Source organism: Terrapene carolina, unplaced genomic scaffold, assembly GCF_002925995.2.
Source record: "Terrapene carolina triunguis isolate 2854851 unplaced genomic scaffold, T_m_triunguis-2.0 Scaffold120, whole genome shotgun sequence".
NCBI classification, from domain to species: domain Eukaryota; kingdom Metazoa; phylum Chordata; order Testudines; family Emydidae; genus Terrapene; species Terrapene triunguis.
In genome coordinates, this window is record NW_020664471.1 from 2,392,652 (window position 1) to 2,406,991 (window position 14,340).

At 46.1% G+C, this 14,340-nt stretch overlaps 1 protein-coding gene across 4 annotated transcripts in view; it reads right to left on the reverse strand.

Annotated features, from left to right (window-relative positions):
• The window catches only part of HHAT (hedgehog acyltransferase), a 347,015-nt gene extending 334,070 nt beyond the window's left edge, over positions 1-12,945 (reverse strand). For 3 of the 4 annotated variants that reach the window (XM_026652557.1, XM_026652556.1, XM_026652553.1), the window contains exons 1-2: positions 12,873-12,945; positions 7,603-7,749 (exon numbers count right to left, since the gene is read on the reverse strand). In XM_026652557.1, the coding sequence (XP_026508342.1) occupies positions 7,603-7,626 (24 nt within the window). In that variant the 5' untranslated portion in view covers positions 7,627-7,749; positions 12,873-12,945. Of the gene's footprint in view, positions 1-7,602; positions 7,750-12,626; positions 12,677-12,872 lie in introns of those variants that run through there. The other variant, XM_026652554.1, reaches the window with a different exon arrangement.
• Positions 12,946-14,340: the final 1,395 nt, after the last annotated feature.

Consider the following 14,340-nt stretch of genomic DNA (forward strand, 5'->3'; position numbering starts at 1 on the left):
TGTATCACACTATATAATTCTATTGCTTAATGATTTGCAGAGGAAACACATTATAACATATAATACTCATTTAATCTTCTAATAACTCTTCTGTTTTTGTAATTAAAAAGTGGCCATAATCTCTTTTTTCATCTTCTTCTTATACATCATTTATTAGGAGTACCATATATATTATTTGCAGCAAAGTCTCTTACAGAACAGTCATCAGATAGAGAGGACTCATTTCTTCCTAAATGCCCACTTCTGAAATGCTCAAAGACATAGATTTCTAAAACTAGCAAAGGTAGTGTTGAATGAAGAGTGAACTTGGTGCACTTTCAATGTTATTAGGTAAATAAACAGCTGCATAAGATGGGTGTCACCATGGTCCTTTCTCATGGCGCTCCCTGGGACTCAGTCCGGTCCTTTGCACTCACCTGGTCTCTGGTCTGTGGCATCTCGGTGTTCTGCCACCATAGTCCAGTCACAAGAAGCTCAGCCCTGTGGCTGAGAGCCGCACATTCTGCCCCTTCTGGAGCTGTCAATAACCACAAAAAGTGAACACAAGTGAACTGTCCTAGGGGTGTGGTAAGGCTCTCTTCCTTCAGGGGGCTTCCGAGAAACTGCGGCCCCTATTGGGCTCACAGGCGAATATAGAAGAATAGTCCCATCAAAAGTGGATAAGCATCGGGCCCTCCCTAACTTCAGGGAGGAGCCATTGCTTGTCCAAGGAGCTCTTGCTTTCAGCCAGCTCTGATCCAGGAGTTGAAGACTGTACGTCCACTCTCCTCTCTAGTCTGCCACCCAATGGTGCTGTGCTCTCCCCTTTTAAGCTCCTCCCTCCAACTCTGGCATCTCTCAGAGGTGTGGAGGGGTGGAACTGACTTGACCCATACTAGTTCATTTACCCCATGTTGCCCAATGTGGGGTCTGTACACACTCTCCCACTCGAGATGGCATTTGGGGAACCAGGGCTAGCTTCCCCCAATTCCCTGGGGGGTGGGGGGAATCAGCATTCTGGTCAGCCTTTCCAGCCTGTGTTACAACAGGAAGGTGTATGGCTGGAGAGAGAAGTACCAATGCATAAGCCAAGGGTTCATGTGTTTCACAATGTTCAACTACCTCAGAAAAGCATTACTCTTGGGGGAATTCTACGCCACTGCGCAATGCGGAATTTTGCAGAATGCCATTTCCTCCGCAGAATTTCTGGCTGCCACTAGAGGCCGCTGGACTCTGCAGAGCCCAACTCACAATGAGCTGAGCACCCAGCCTGGCGGGCCTGGAGGCTGCACACTCTTTGATCCAGCCTGCAGCTGGGCTCTGGGGGGAGAGGTATGTGGGTGTCTGGGCTGGGGGCTGCCCTGTTGCTGGGCTCTGTGGGGAGTGGGGTGTGTCCTGCAGCTGGGCTCTAGGGGGAGGGGTGTGTGGGTGTCTGGGCTGGGGGGTGCCCTGCAGCTGGGCTCTGGGGGAATGGGAGTGCAGATGTCTGGGCTCTGGGAGCCCCACCCAGCCCTCTCCAGCACCCCCCAACTGGAACTGGGTTGTTGTAGGGGTTTCTTTAACGCTCTACTGCGGGAAAGAATTTTTGTTGTTGTCTGTATTTTTGATATACTTGTCGACAGGTATTTTGAAATAAATTACCAAAATAATTGAAACTGGAGTGATTATATTGTGTTATTTTGACAAATAAAATATGCAGAATTTTGCAGAATTTTTAATTTTTTAGTGCAGAATTCCCTCAGGAGTAAAGCATGAATGGATTTCCACGCAGGTAATATCAGAGAGAAACCACAGTCCATTTCACCACCAGTCCTTTGTTTTCTATCTCTGGGTATGCCGGCTTCAGAGAAACAGCTTGAGGCTTAATATATAGTTCAGGGTCTTTTCCCATTCTATCTCCTCTGATTTTACTGCCCCCAGGGCCACCTCCAAAGTGTCCATCTGCCAAAAAATCTGGGCTATACAGAACAGGCTCTTTACACAGATGGTCTTTCAATGTCTGGAAAGCCTTTTCGCTGGCTTCTGCCCCATATGTCCTTAATCAAGTCTCTGACAGGGGCTGCTATCATAGAGATCCCTGGCAGAAGCCTGGCAGTAGTAACCCAAGAGCCCCCAAAACTTCCAAACCTGTTTTTTGGTTGTTGGGAATTAGTAGACTTTTAAGGCCTGGATCTTGTCTACTAGGAGCCAGTATATCCCAGGTTGGTGGTCTCCTGCTCCTTTCCAATGCTACATTTCACCAGGTTCATGGTCAGCCCAGCTTCCTGCAGGGAACAGAGAACCGCAGTGATCTGTTCTAGATGGGCCTCCCAGCCCCAGTTATAGATGACATCATCTAGATAGGCTGCCCCATATGAGCCCTGTGGTGTGCAAACTTGGTCCATGAGTCATTGGAACAATGCTGTTGCTCCACGGAGGCTAAAATGAAATTGATATAAGCCAAATGAGGTGGTGAAAGCAGTTTTCTCACATGACTCTGATGTGAGCAGCATCTGCCAGTATCCTTTTGTCAGGTCTAACATTGTGATATATTAGGCCTCTCCCAGCCAGTCCAGTAGTTCAGCCACCCAGGGCATGGAGCATGTGTCAAATTTAGAGACAGCATTAACCTTTCTAAAGTCTATGCGGAACTGGACGGCACCATCCAGCTTAGGGACCATTCCAATGGGACTTTGTAAGTCGCTATGAGACTCTTCAATGACTCCTAACTCCAGCATGTCACAGAGTTCTAGCCTCACTGCGTCACCCATTTTTCAAGGAAGCAACTGAGGGTTCTCCCAGATGTCCTGGCTCCATTTGGACATGATGGTGAAGTAGATGGGTTCATCCCAGCCGGGACGAAAATATCGCAGAGAAGGTGTTCACCAATTGTCATACTTGGACCCTCTGCTTCAAGAGGAGGGTCTCTCATATTTGCACAGGGTCAGGATCCTGAGAGGCGAATGCTTGGAGTCCTAATTCTGGTTCCAGTGGCAAGGAACTATGAACAAGCCTTCACAGGCCTCCCAGGGTTTCAGGAGGTTAACATGCTAGACCTGCCTTGTCCTTCTCTTCTCTGATTTCATGATTAACTGGCCACACCTGACTTACTTTGGATGTCCTTGATACTTGGCCAGTAACTTGGTGAGGAGTACCAGTCCCCAGGTTAAATACATGCACATATGTTCCTTTGTTATAGGCTCGCTCCTGGGCCTGTTGAGCATGAAGGAGATTTTCTTTGGCTAAGGACCCCAGGATTTTGAGCCTCTCCTGGAGCTTTGCGATATAGTGTACAACATTCTCTGTTTTTTGCAGTCTGTTCCTCCCACATCTCTTGTACAAGGTCCAGGATAGCCCCTGGTTGTCTTCTGTGCAAAAGTACAAACAGGGAAAATCCAGTAGATGACTGGGGTACCTCCTGAATGGCAATTAAAAGGGGGTGCAACTACCAGGGTTTTGGCCCCCCTTTTAGGGCCAACACTCTGGCACTCAGGACAGAAACTGCAGAAATCTGTGCCCTCTTGGTGAACCCTGGGCCAGTAGAAGCAGCCCAGAATCCCAGCCAGGGTCTTCACGCATGACCTCATGCCAATGAGATCAGGGAACAAAGAGTTGTGATTGAATATCACTGGTCTGTCAGTCTCTCTCCTGATGGTACAATTGCTCAGCCCAGAGCTCACATCAGGAGTACTGCCCTGCTCGATGCGGGTCTATCATCTCCCCATTGACTACCAACAGCTGGTCACAGCCCTAGCTCAGGGTTTCATCTTCCATCTGATCTCTGACAAAGTCGGACCCTCTAGATAAGATGTCCTCCTCCAGTAGGGGCTCCAGCATCATTTCGTTATTAGGCGGAATTTACGGGGAGCTTCCCATTGGCCAGGCCCACCCTCCAAGGTCCAACTTCTCCCTTAAACCTGCCAGGGGTCTGAGTCCACCATCTCTCAGGGTCTCCTAAATTAGCATCTCCAGGGACTCTGGGGCTGTCCTAAATCCATCCGGCATCTCTGAAAAATATTCCCAATCCCATCCCAAGATAATGGGGTATGTCAGCATCAAGGCCAGCCCCCACTACAAGTCAATTGCACACACATACTAGGAGCGGATTTGACACCCTATGAATACACTAAGAAAAGGCCACTGGGTTTGGAACCAAGTGGTTCTGAACTAGGGTCAACTACACCTGGAATCTACCAGGCCCATATCCCAGGGCTCTCTCCCATTTATCTAGACATGGACAGTCAGTTTAGCTAGAGTTAATTTACAGGCTCAGCTTTCTGCCAAACACACATATCCATAACTATAGTCCATATGAGGCATTTGTGATACAGGTATCCTGGGCACCCATGTGAAAAACAATGCCCAGTGCTTGCCAAGTGGGCTCCAGCCTTAGGCCTTATGCAAGAGGGAGTCCCGCCCTATACAGCTCCCCTCCTCTTGCCTCCCGGTTTTCCTGGTGAGGAGATGGCTGGGGCCCCAGGGTTCCTCGCCCAGGCTTGGGCCTAGGGCAACTGAGTTTCCTAATGGAGATGAGCGCAGGGCCCCACAGATTGCTAGGGCCCTTAGAGACTGGTGCCTCCATGCCCAGAACTGAGACTTCCATCCATCAATCCTCGCAGCTGGGTTCTTTTTCAACTCTAAGGACCTCTTTTGCCTCTGGCAGCTTCTTAAGGGACATCCCGAAGCTACTGCAGCAACCAGATAGCTCTCCATAAGTAGGATGACCAGATGTCCCGTTTTAAAAGGGACAGTCCCATTTTTGGGGACTTTTTCTTATATAGGCGTCTATTACCCCGACCCCCTGTCCTGTTTTTTCACAGTTGCTATCTGGTAATCCTGTCCATAAGCTGAACTGCATCAGCTAGTGTTTCAGACCAGAGTTTAAACACACAGTCCCTACCCCAGCCAGCAGTATGTGGGAGAACTGCTCTACAAACACAAGCTCAGCAACCTGGACTCCAGTCCGAGTTTTCAGCTTCAACCATCACCAACACAGGTCCTGCAACTTCTGTGTCACTACGTAGGACCAGGCTCCATGGAGGTATTTCTATTCACGGTACAGCATCAGAAGGTCTCCTCCGTGATGTCAAGGTAGTTCAGTGCAGTCACTTTCATCTAGGCATATTCTTGCATTGCTGCTGCATCCAGCCCTCAGTAGGCAGCCTGTGCAGGCCTGGATCAGGTGAGGCATTAACACGATGGCCCACTGCTGAGGTGGCCACTGGAAAAGCCTCCAAGTCACACGGAAAGCCTCCAAGTCATCCCAGGGGCCTATTTTTGTGACCTTCACTGGCATGGCCACAGCCAGCAGGGCTGGGCATATGGCTCCTAGAGGTGAAACCTCAGGGGGCCCCTGAAGCCCGTTTAAGGCCACCACCTGTCGGACCAGCCTTTGCTGCTGCAAGAGCTGCTGCTGCTGGGCTGCCTTTTCCTGCTGCTAGTTCTCAGGCATCCAGTGTAGGAAATGTTCCACAACGAGAAATGAACACAAGTAAACTGTCCTATGGGTGTGGTAAGGTTCTGTTCCTTCAGAGGGCTTATGATAAACTGTGGCCCCAGCTGTGCACTCAGGCTAATATAAGAGAATAGTCCCACTAAAAGTATATCAACATCAGGCCCTCTCTTCTTCAGGGAGGGGATATAGGTCAGAGGTCATCTGAGGAGCTTTTGCCTTCCACCAGTCTTTCCTGGAGCTGAGGACTGGAGGTCTCTCTCCTCGCTGGTTTGCCACCAACTGTACTGTGCTCTCGCCTTTTGAGCACCTCTCTTATCTCTCAGCGTTATGGCAGGGTGGAGCTGACTGAGCCCCCACTAGCTTGTTAGCCTTGAGTTGCTCAGAATGTGATTTGTATATCCCGATCACAATGGGAAATATGGATAGTTGAGTTGGCAGGAACAACAGTGAATGAAGAATTAATTATAGACAAAAGGCCTCAATCTGCAAAGACCACGATCATGCAAAGACTTAAGTACGTGGTCAATTTTACACACTGTGAGTAGTCCCACTGACTTCAGTTTCATAGATTCATAGACTCTAGGACTGGAAGAGACCTTGAGAGGTCATCGAGTCCAGTCCTCTGCCCTCATGGCAGGTCCAAATACTGTCTAGACCATCCCTGATAGACATTTATCTAACCTACTCTTAAATATCTCCAGAGATGGAGATTCCACAACCTCCCTAGGCAGTTTATTCCAGTGTTTAACCACCCTGACAGTTAGGAACTTTTTCCAAATGTCCAACCTAAACCTCCCTTGCTGCAGTTTAAGCCCATTACTTCTTGTTCTATCCTTAGAGGCTAGAACTATTCCAATGGAACGACTCACAATGTGCAAAGTTAAGCACATTCTTAAATGTTTTCCTGGACTGGGGTCCAGACAGGCATGTGTGAAAGACATTGGCATTGATTTTACAATACACTGTGCAGTATTTCAGGCTAATGGTTAGTAAAGCTATAAGGAGGGAGATGACAATGAAGCTGCAGGAGAAATAGAAGCATTCCTGAAATATTCTATTCTGTCATTTTGAGAGGGAGAAAGTTCTGCAGCTGCAGTATCTATTGTAATGTAGGGAAAAAAGGATCATTAAAAAGTCCTACACAAAAGTTGTTTCAGACTATTATATACAACAACGTTTGTGGCATGTGTCCAGTGTTAAATGATTGATGCCTCTCAACTCCAGCACAGAAGCTGTTATAGCAATTCCTTTTGGTATGCATAACTCACAGATCCATATGGGTTAGCTGTCAATTATGTAATCCTTCCCAGGCATGGAACAGTTTGCCCCTCAGGTATGAAACACTGACAGGAGAACACTGTTAATTTGAGTGATTACTCTAAAAGCAGGACATTTTATGAGAGAAAAATATAATCCTCTTTCCTCACTAATTCTGCAACTTTTGAATTAGACTGGGCAACTCTCACTAGGGAGCATTTACTCACATGACCTCAACAGGCTTCCGATCAGGTCCAATGAGCATAAGTGTTTACAAAACTGAGGACTGAGTGACTTGCCCAAAGCCAAAGGAATAAAGTGTCAGAGAGTAGAACTCAAAAGCTCCTGGATTCTGACCATTCCTGTCTCTCACAATTTTAATATGGGTCCTGATCTTGCAAACACTTGTGGATGTGCTAAGCTTTAAGCACATCTATAGACCCTCTGATTTTAATGAGACTACTCACAGGCTTAAAGTTAAACACCTGTGTAAGTATGCAGAAGATCAGGGCCTTATTTCTCAGACGAAATAACACTACAAAATTATAAAGAAAAAACATATATTTATTCCCATACATAGCATATTTATAATTTGATCTATTAAAGGCAATATATCTGTTAACGGCAAATGTCAAGATGCCCCTTTCCAACTGTCCTCCAAATACCATAAACACCAGCTCTGAATAAGCTTTGACAAAAGACTCCTTGCACAGCTTCCCCCTCCTGCTATTTTTTTGTATACTGTTGGTTCTCAGTTAAAGAGAGGATCTAGGTACCTTCCGTTCAAAAGTCTCAGAGGGAAACGCTGCTGGAGCCTGTCTGGAAAATAAACTAATGCATTAAATAATAAAGCTAGCCAATAATTGACTAGCATGAACCTCAAAGGCAAGAAGCAATACAAAAAAATGTACAGGGCAGCCTTAAAGACTTACCTCTGGAGACTTTGTATACTTCATAGAAGGAATAAAAGTGGAAGCCAAATGAAAGAAGCAAGTAGAGAAACATTTCCCATAGTGGCAGCATCACGACTTGCAACGTAAGTTTCTCTGGCCTCCAGATGATGTCCTTGTTGTTAGCTTCTAAAAAACAGTAAGCAAAATTATACGAAGTAGTTCAGTATGGTGTGTATTTAATAGCAACAACAAGGGACATAATGCAATAAAGACACATACTTTTTGGTGACCAAGTGACATATTCTGCAGTTTTCTGAATCTTTGCATCGTTTTATATTCAGTATGAGAAAATGGCAGGGCACACCCACCAACCCAAAATGTCAGTTTGGATATCCTTTCCTCTGATCAAGTCCTCACTCACATGCTACATGTTCGGAGTGGATGAGCCTTTCCAGAGGAACTATTCTTTGGCTTCAAGCTGAAACTTACAAATGTTCTGGCCACTTGCTTTCAAAGTAACAACCTGTCTAACAAAGTTTATTTTTAATGCTGGCTTCTTCTTCTTCTTTTTTTTTCTTTTCAAAAGGATTAATGTGGGAAGTAACTATCAGTCATTGCCTTTCTTTACAAAACAGGCCAATTTATGGTACTTTAATGTACAACATAAAAAAGAAATATTTAAATCTTACTTTCAATTCAATCAAATACAGAAATCCATCAACTAAATTCCATAACAGAAGTATGCTGTATAAAACAAGAACGGATTTGAGTGATAAGGGTAATCATGAGACACTTTTAGGACCCTGAAATTTAAAAAAATTCACAAATACATAGAAAGACCTATGCCATGATCAGGGCTTCACCCACACATATGATCTTGCAGGATCGGGGAGTTCCGAATTCTTTAAAAGAGAGCATATGTTCACTATTATATACTCAGAGCACAAAGCTTTAAAATTTATGTATAGTATGAGCACTTCAAAACAGCTCTATGTAAAATCAGATCATAGCACAGTGTCCCACTGTGTAATGGGTATATTGTTTTTACCACATTCTGAGGTGGAATTTAATAAGGGGCATTTCTCTTTTCAAGGGCCAAATACAATAAAAGCATATCCAACATCTGTGTTGCAACGTATTCAGACCAAATAATAAGGTTTCTGCAGTGTGGATGCTGGACCTACCTTTTATTAAAACAACAAGGAGTCTGGTGGCACCTTAAAGACTAACAGATTTATTTGGGCATAAGCTTTCATGGGTAAAAACCTCAATTCTTCGGATGCATAGAGTGAAAGTTACAGATGCAGGCATTATATACTGACACATGGAGAGCAGGGAGTTATCGCCAGAGTAGATATGGGGACAGAGTAGGCAACGAGGTTTGCTACAGGGATTGGTTCCTGGGTTGGTGTTTCTGTGGTGTGGTGTGTAGTTGCTGGTGAGTATTTGCTTCAGATTGGGGGGTTGTCTGTAAGCGAGGACTGGCCTGTCTCCCAAGGTCTGTGAGAGTGAGGGATCATTTTCCAGGATAGGTTGTAGCAAACCTCGTTGCCTACTCTGTCCCCATATCTACTCTGGCGACACCATCAGAGGACCCAACCACATCAGCCACACCATCAAGGGCTCATTCACCTGCACATCTACTAATGTTATATATGCCATCATGTGCCAGCAATGCCCCTCTGCCATGTACATTGGCCAAACCGGACAGTCCCTCCGCAAAAGAATAAATGGACACAAATCGGACATCAGGAATGGTAACATACATAAGCCAGTAAGTGAACACTTCAATCTCCCTGGTCATTCTATTACAGATTTAAAAGTCACTATCATTGAACAAAAAAACTTCAGAAACAGACTTCAAAGAGAAACAGCAGAACTAAAATTCATTTGCAAATTTAACACCATTAATCTGGGCTTGAATAGGGACTGGGAGTGGCTGGCTCATTACAGAAGCAGCTTTTCCTCTCCTGGAATTGACACCTCCTCATCTATTATTGTGAGTGGACTACATCCACCCTGATTGAATTGGCCCTGTCAACACTGGTTCTTCACTTGCGAAGTAACTCCCTGCTCTCCATGTGTCAGTATATAATGCCTGCATCTGTAACTTTCACTCTATGCATCCAAAGAAGTGAGGTTTTTACCCACCAAAGCTTATGCCCAAATAAATCTGTTAGTCTTTAAGGTGCCACCAGACTCCTTGTTGTTTTTGTAGATACAGACTAACACGGCTACCCCCTGATACTTGCTACCTTTTATTGTATCCCACCTATATTTTGAGCGATTACATAGTTACCTTTTTCAAACTTTTTGATGTTTCAAAATTCAGAATCGTTTTCACTCTGCTAAGGCACTCTCCACTGAAAACACTGGACTATCATAAATCCAGTCTGATATACTGTGATCTGAAGTACCTATAAGATAATTATCAATCCCTCTTTCGATTTTTTGGGTACAGTTCTCTTACTGTTTTCTGAGCTAAGACTGCTACATTTGGCAACATTTTTTGCTTTTAAATATTTCTTAAAGTCATGAAGTCTCATTCTCTAAAGCAGCGGCTCAAACTTTTTCATCATCCTCCCAACTGCTTGATTCTCAGAGTGTTTCATTATGTAGACTCCAAGAAGAACACTGCAGGCCTGCGGCTGAGCGCTGAGGGCCTGATCCAAAGCTCACTGAAGTCAATGGCAATATTCTAATTGATGTTAGTGTAACCCTTAAACCAGGCCCTGAAAGAGAACCTCAGTCAGATGACTACAACTGATCGTTTGAAGACTCACTTAAGCTCAATATTTAGGCCAATTGCTTTTTAAAGTTCTCCCAGCGCAAATCCCAACAGATCAGACTGCTCAAATCAATGCCCAGTTTGTGGTTCCCACCCCCTTTGTAATGATGCTGTTTAGTAAACACTTGCTGAAACAGTATGTAGTCTTCTCAATATCGGTGAGAGTCCTAGGCTTCAGTAAGCTTGTGCAAGAAAATCCAGTATGGAGTGAAGGTCATTCTCAGCGTGCGTGAAGATAACACAATCATCAGCACACAGAAGATCAGTAATGGACGCCCTGAAGACTTTAGACTTTGAGCGGAGACATTGAAGATTAAAGAGTTGCCCATCCATTCTATATTGAATGTCAACTCCACTGGGGAGGTGATCTTTAACGAGGACCAAAATGACTGCTAACTAGATGTAAAACTGGTTTGCAGCAATAACGCATCCTCACTTAACCACAGTTTTGATGATGAAAGGTTCCATCTCAAGGCCATTACAGAGAACCGTGGCAGTCATCTGATCATGGAGAAGCCTTAGGACCTTAATACATTCTGGAAGGCAGCCAAATCTGGCCAGCACCTTCCACAGGGCTTCACGATTGACAGAGTCAATGGCCTTTGTCAAATCGATGAAAAGCCATATACAGGTCCTGATTTTGCTCTCGAGACTTTTCCTGGATTTGGCGGGCAATGAAGATCATGTTGGTTGTCCCGCAGGATGGTCTAAAACTGCACTGAGATTCCAGCAATACTTCCTCAGCAAGGGGAAATAATCGGTTTAAGAGGATACGGGCAAGAATTTTCCCTGCTGAAGACAGTAAGGCATTGCCTCATTAGTTTCCACACTCTGACTTATCTCCCTTCTTAAAGATTGTAACAATGTTAGCGTTTCTCAAGTCTTCTGGAATCTTCGCATTATACTAGATATGAAGAAAAAGTTTGTGGAGCTTCCCTAGCAGTTCTTCATCTCCAAACTTGTAGACTTCAGCTGGTATACCATCTGGCCCTGCTGTCTTGTTGTTCTTAGTTTGCCTAATGGCACCTGTTAGATGGAAGGAGCATTTTGAGTTACTCCTGAACTGTGAGTCAACTGTCTCTGATGCCACGGTTGAATCTATACCTCAACGACATGAAGGAGAATCTCTTGCTGACCTTCTGACCCTCAAAGATGTAACACGAGCCATTCAAATGAGGTACATGATAAGCCTTTGCAGGACTGGGGCCTTAATTTGTTACAACTTTAAAAGCTATTCTCTTTTGGTTTAAAACAAAACTCTGGATACAAAAAAGGGCTAACACAAGCAAAATGTAAGTTGTGAAGACTTCACAACCTTTTGGTAAATAATCTGAAGACCAAGTATGATTCACTGCAGAACTCCTCAAATAATTTTGAATAATGAATAAATCTGAGAAGTTTTCAGTCTGTTCGAAAACAATTTGGGAGGGAGGCAAAATTCATTACAATTTTATTTTGTGAATTATTTGTTCAACTTGACGTATAGCACCTTGAATGATCAATCAATGAATTGATTGCTTTGAATTCAGTGTTTGGCAGCAACAGACTCCCAGCAATATTTTTTTGAAAGCAGAGTCCATACAGGGCCTGATCCACAGCCCACTGAAATCAACAGAATGACCCCGTTCACTTCCACGAGCACTAGATCAGCACCTTGGTGCATCGGATATGTTCCAAAGGCAAAAATATAGAAATAAAAATTCTGTTACCCTAGTGAAGAGCATAGTGTAAAATCCTAAATCAACACAGATCTCATAGTCAAAAGTATCTGCATGAACCAGGGATAAAAGTCATCCCAGGCACGGTGAGTTTAGCAATAGTCAGAGAGGAAGATGAACTCCATCAAAGGAGGGAATAACAGTTTAATGTTTTAAGCTTTTCCCCAAAATGTATCTGCAGAGATTCTCCTTCTATTGAACACTGCTGTACATACGTGCACTCAGCTAGGTAAAGCAACCCTATTCACTGGTGTTATTGCTTTTGTGCCTACGCACAACTAGTAGATCTTGCTCTTACGAGATTCATTCAGCTCCCTCTTGTGATTAACATTAAAGCAGCTTCCTAAAGGCCCTCCTCCTGATACCTATGGGATTCCCCCCCCCCCTTTGGCTCTGTGTTTTTCAGTGGGGCAATGTAGGAAATCCCCCTCCCCATTATTTTCTCTCTGTGTGTCTCTCTTCAGAGGGACAGTTTGAGAGCAGGGGCCGCAGTCCTTGCCCGGGCAATACTGTGGGACCCATTCACGGAGGGGCAAACGTGCAGACTACGATCAGACCTTTGTTTCTTTTCCGTATCCAGCCCCCAATGCCCTTTCCAGGTCCGGGTACTGACGCATCCCCCGGGCTCACCCCGCAAGGCGCTCCCCTACAGGGACATGCCTTATCCGCTGCCAGCCCGCCTCGAGGCGCCGCGGAGCTGCAGCCAGCCCAGCCCCGGCGGCTCCGCGCTTGGCAAACCCGCCCCCGCGCCGCGCAGCCCCACCTCGGCGGCGGCGGGGCGGAACAGAGGCGGAGGCACCGACCTTAGAGAGCCCGCGCTCCCCGGCTCCGTGCACGGAGCCGGCCACTCCCCAGCGCTTCCGGCTTCGGCTCCGGCTCTGCGCCGCCCTCCACAGCCGGATCCCGCCCCCGGGGCAGCCGCTCCGCCTCCGGCTCCCACAGCGCCCGCCCCGGAGAGCGGGCGCGGGGTCCCCCTGGGCGCGGTGGGGTCACAGACCCCGGCGGTCTTTGGCTTGTTGGGTTCTCTACACTGAGCCGACCCCCGCCCGCGCTGTGATGCAGCCTGAGGGCGCTGTGTGAATGCACCGGATCGCCCGGGGCATGAATGCCAAGTGCGTGTAATTAATGCCCAGAGAAGCCTGGAGGGAGTCCGCTCCTCCTCTCATCGCCAAGCCAGTCCTTCCTCCGGGCAGCGCTAGCAAAAGGACCAGGAGCCCCTTCTTCTCCAGGGAGGCCCAGGCCACCATGTCCCATGGGCACCGTGGCCCATCCCCCACACTCTGAAATCCTGAGTCAGGCCCAAAGTAACCCCATTGGCTTTTTAAAAAATAATAAAGGTTGGGTTCTTTTTCTTGGCCCTCAGGTTTTGGAGCCTTCACGGAGCACATTTCCAAGCTTTTCCTTGCAGCCACGAGGCCTCAAAAACCTTTTCCATAAATGAGAGCCAACAGCCAAGTTGCTGCTGAGTCACATGAGTCCTGGAGCTGGAGATTTAAGAAAACAACAAATATCACAAGACTTGCAATAAAAGGAGCTGATAATAGTGGGGCCTGACTAGCATCGTTTTCTCTGGCTCTAGATAGAGGGTAAAATTCTAGCTCCACTGAAGCCCATGGGACTTTTGCCTTCACAGGTTCAGGGTGTCACCTCAAGCTCCCACACAAACTGGGAGAAACATGCTCTCTTTTCATCAGGGAAAATGCAGAGAGTGCATCCTCCCACTGCTCCCCTCTCTTGGCTGGCTTTCTGTGCATTTCCAAATCATCTTTAAAGCCCTCAGTGGGCCTGTACCTAGGCCATAAACGGGCCAGGCAGCTATGCTCAGAGCATGCTGAAGTTGGAGGCAGGGCATTCTCAACAGAGAGTTCTTTACTGCTAAACTCCTAATGGACAAGATCAAGGTAAGCCTACATACCCTGCCCATTTTCAGAGTTCAATGTGAAAACCAACTTTTTTGCAAAAGCCTTCCCACATTATTAGAAGGTATAGGGAAGGGGAAACACACACACGGACAGACACACAAGCGAGCGATATTTCAAGTTTATGCAGATGAGCTCAGGCTAGCAAGAGTGTGTGTGAGGAGGTCACTAGGGACTTACTCTCTTGCATAGAGGTAAGTCCCCTTGTGATTTTAATCAATCATGTTAACTAGAAATGAACATGTGTCTGACACAATTCTTGGTAAAAAGAGCACACCCCAAAATGGCTCACAATTAAGACAGCAGTGTCCATGTAACAGCACCAGAGTTGCATCAGAGTTGGATTTACGAA